This window comes from Aptenodytes forsteri, unplaced genomic scaffold, assembly GCF_000699145.1.
Source record: "Aptenodytes forsteri isolate BGI_AS27 unplaced genomic scaffold, ASM69914v1 Scaffold66, whole genome shotgun sequence".
Taxonomy (NCBI): domain Eukaryota; kingdom Metazoa; phylum Chordata; class Aves; order Sphenisciformes; family Spheniscidae; genus Aptenodytes; species Aptenodytes forsteri.
Genome location: NW_008795131.1, coordinates 357,187 through 359,926, shown reverse-complemented (window position 1 = coordinate 359,926; position 2,740 = coordinate 357,187). Strand labels below are relative to the sequence as shown.

At 65.4% G+C, this 2,740-nt stretch overlaps 2 protein-coding genes across 2 annotated transcripts in view; both read left to right on the top strand.

Moving 5' to 3' along the window:
• Positions 1 to 83: 83 nt before the first annotated feature.
• ALDOC (aldolase, fructose-bisphosphate C) lies at positions 84 to 1,999 on the top strand. The gene is given in 8 exon segments (XM_019471759.1): positions 84 to 201; positions 278 to 330; positions 333 to 491; positions 583 to 637; positions 708 to 868; positions 1,337 to 1,420; positions 1,509 to 1,683; positions 1,764 to 1,999. Coding segments are annotated over 8 exon segments (1,035 nt in total). The 5' UTR covers positions 84 to 89.
• A 169-nt stretch (positions 2,000 to 2,168) lies between these two features.
• The window catches only part of PIGS (phosphatidylinositol glycan anchor biosynthesis class S), a 7,651-nt gene continuing 7,079 nt past the window's right edge, over positions 2,169 to 2,740 (top strand). The window contains exons 1-2 of the mRNA XM_009278302.2: positions 2,169 to 2,324; positions 2,640 to 2,726. Coding sequence (XP_009276577.2) covers positions 2,169 to 2,324; positions 2,640 to 2,726 — 243 coding nt within the window. The remainder of the gene's footprint in view (positions 2,325 to 2,639; positions 2,727 to 2,740) is intronic.

Below are 2,740 nucleotides of genomic sequence, written 5' to 3'. Positions count from 1 at the left end.
TGTGAGGCAGGAAGGTGGAAGGGAGGAGGGGGGGAGGCTGCACGGCCGGCGCGTGACTCAGCCCCCGTCTGTTCACAGCCACCACCACCATGACGCACCAATACCCCGCGCTGACGACCGAGCAGAAGAAGGAGCTGTCGGACATCGCGCTGCGCATCGTGGCCCCGGGCAAGGGCATCTTGGCCGCCGATGAGTCCGTAGGTCAGTGTGGGGGGGATCTGTCCTGCCACCCCTTTTCCCCACGCCCGAGGCTGATGAGGGTGTTGGGTGCCCGCAGGGAGCATGGCGAAGCGCCTCAACCAGATCGGGGTGGAGAACACGGAAGAGAACCCCCCCGGCTTTACCGCCAGATCCTCTTCAGCGCTGACAGCCGGGTGAAGAAATGCATCGGGGGCGTCATCTTCTTCCACGAGACCATGTACCAGAAGGCTGATGACGGCACCCCCTTCGTCCAGATGATCAAGGACAAGGGCATCGTCGTGGGCATCAAGGTGTGGAGGGTGTCCGGTGGGTTTGTGGGGTGCTGAGGGTGCTTGGAGGGTGCTGGTGGGGCTCAGTGCTGCATTCCCCTTCTCTCTGCAGGTGGACAAGGGTGTCGTGCCACTGGCTGGGACAGATGGCGAGACCACCACGCAGGGTAGGTGGAGCGGGTAGGGGGGCGGGGGCCACGGGGTTTGGGGCTGCAGGGCTGACACGCTGCCCGGCAGGTCTGGATGGGTTGTCGGAGCGCTGTGCCCAGTACAAGAAGGATGGGGCCGACTTCGCCAAGTGGCGCTGCGTGCTGAAAATCAGTGACAACACCCCTTCTGCGCTCGCCATCATGGAGAACGCCAACGTCCTGGCCCGCTATGCCAGCATCTGCCAGCAGGTACGTGTCTGTGGCTGGGCATTGCCCCACGGGATGGGCATTGACCCATAGGATGGTTGTTGACTTAAGAGGCCAGGTATTGCCCCGCAGGGATGGGCACAGATCCATGGGGCTCAACATTGCCCCCGTGCCTAGGTATCACCCCCTGGGGCTGGACATCAACCCATGGGCTGGGTAACACCTCACGTGGATGGGTATTGACCCCCAGGACCAGGCATTGCCCCATGGGGTGGGCATCACCCATGGGGCCAGGCATTGCTGCATGGGGCTGGGCATCACCCCATGAGGCTGGGCATCACCTCATGGGGCCAGGCATCACCCCACTGGGACGGGCATCACCGGCAAGGGTGGACATTGAACCTCGGGGCTGAGCATCACCCCCAAGGTCTAGGTGTTGGCCCGCATTGCCATGGGGCCGGGGCGATGCCCAGGGATGTCCCCGTGATGGCATCTGCCTGGTGTTTGCAGAATGGCATCGTGCCCATCGTGGAGCCGGAGATCCTGCCTGATGGTGACCACGACCTCAAGCGGTGCCAGTACGTGACGGAGAAGGTGAGCAGTGGAGCGGGCAGCAGGGCGGGCACTGTGCCGCGCTGTGCTGTGCCGTGCCGGGGGACTCCACGCTGCCCGTTCTTCCCAGGTGCTGGCAGCTGTCTACAAGGCACTGAGCGACCACCACGTCTACCTGGAGGGGACCCTGCTGAAACCCAACATGGTGACTCCCGGGCACTCCTGCCCCACCAAGTACAGCCCCGAGGAGATCGCCATGGCCACTGTCACTGCCCTGCGCCGCACCGTGCCCCCAGCCGTGCCAGGTACCGGCACCAGGACGTGGCGGGAACCAGGAGGGGGATGCCCTGTTGCCCCCCTGGTGCCATAACCCCGCTCTCTGCAGGTGTCACCTTCCTGTCCGGGGGTCAGAGTGAGGAGGAGGCTTCCATCAACCTCAACGCCATCAACACGTGCCCGCTGGTGCGGCCATGGGCCCTCACCTTCTCCTACGGGCGGGCGCTGCAGGCATCGGCGCTCGGCGCCTGGCGCGGGCAGCGGGACAACGCCACCGCCGCCACCGAGGAGTTCGTCAAGCGCGCAGAGGTGACGGGGATGGCCCCCGCAGGAGAGGGGCGCTGAGGGCTGCGTCCCGTAGGGTGGTGGGGACACCAAGGGCTGTGTCCCAATGGGGTGATGGGGACACCAAGGACTGTGTCCCCATGGGGTGATAGGGACACCAAGGACTGTGTCCCCGTGGGAGGGGGTACGCCAATGACTGTGCCCCTTGGGACAGGGGATGCTGAGGGCGATGTCCCGTGGGGTGACAGGAGACACCAAGGGCTGTGCCCCACAGGACCGGATGCCAAAGGCCGTGGTCCCCATGGGGGGACACACAGGATTGTCTCCCTGTGGGATGGGGGACAGTGAGGACCGCGTCTCCAGAGGGCAATGGGGGATGCCAAGGGTCAGGTCCCTGCGGGATGGGCCATGCCCCCTAGGGTGACATGGGACATGGAGGGCTCTGTCCCTGTGGGAGGAGAGATGCCAAAAGCCATGTCCCGTGGGGTGACGGGGGACAACAAGGGTTGTGGGGGATGGGGGACGCTGAGGGCTCTGTCCCCATGGGAGGGGGATGCCAAGGGCTGTGTTGCAAGGGTACGGGGATACCAAGGACCATGTCCCTGTGGGGTGGGGGACCCTGAAGGTTGTGTCCCCAGGGAGTGGCGGACCCCGAGGGCCATACCCCAACGGAGGCCACTGACGTTTCCTTTCCCCACAGGTGAACGGGCTGGCGGCGCTGGGCAAGTACGAGGGCAGCGGGGACGACTCGGGGGCCGCCGGGCAGTCCCTCTACGTGGCCAACCATGCCTACTGAGCCCC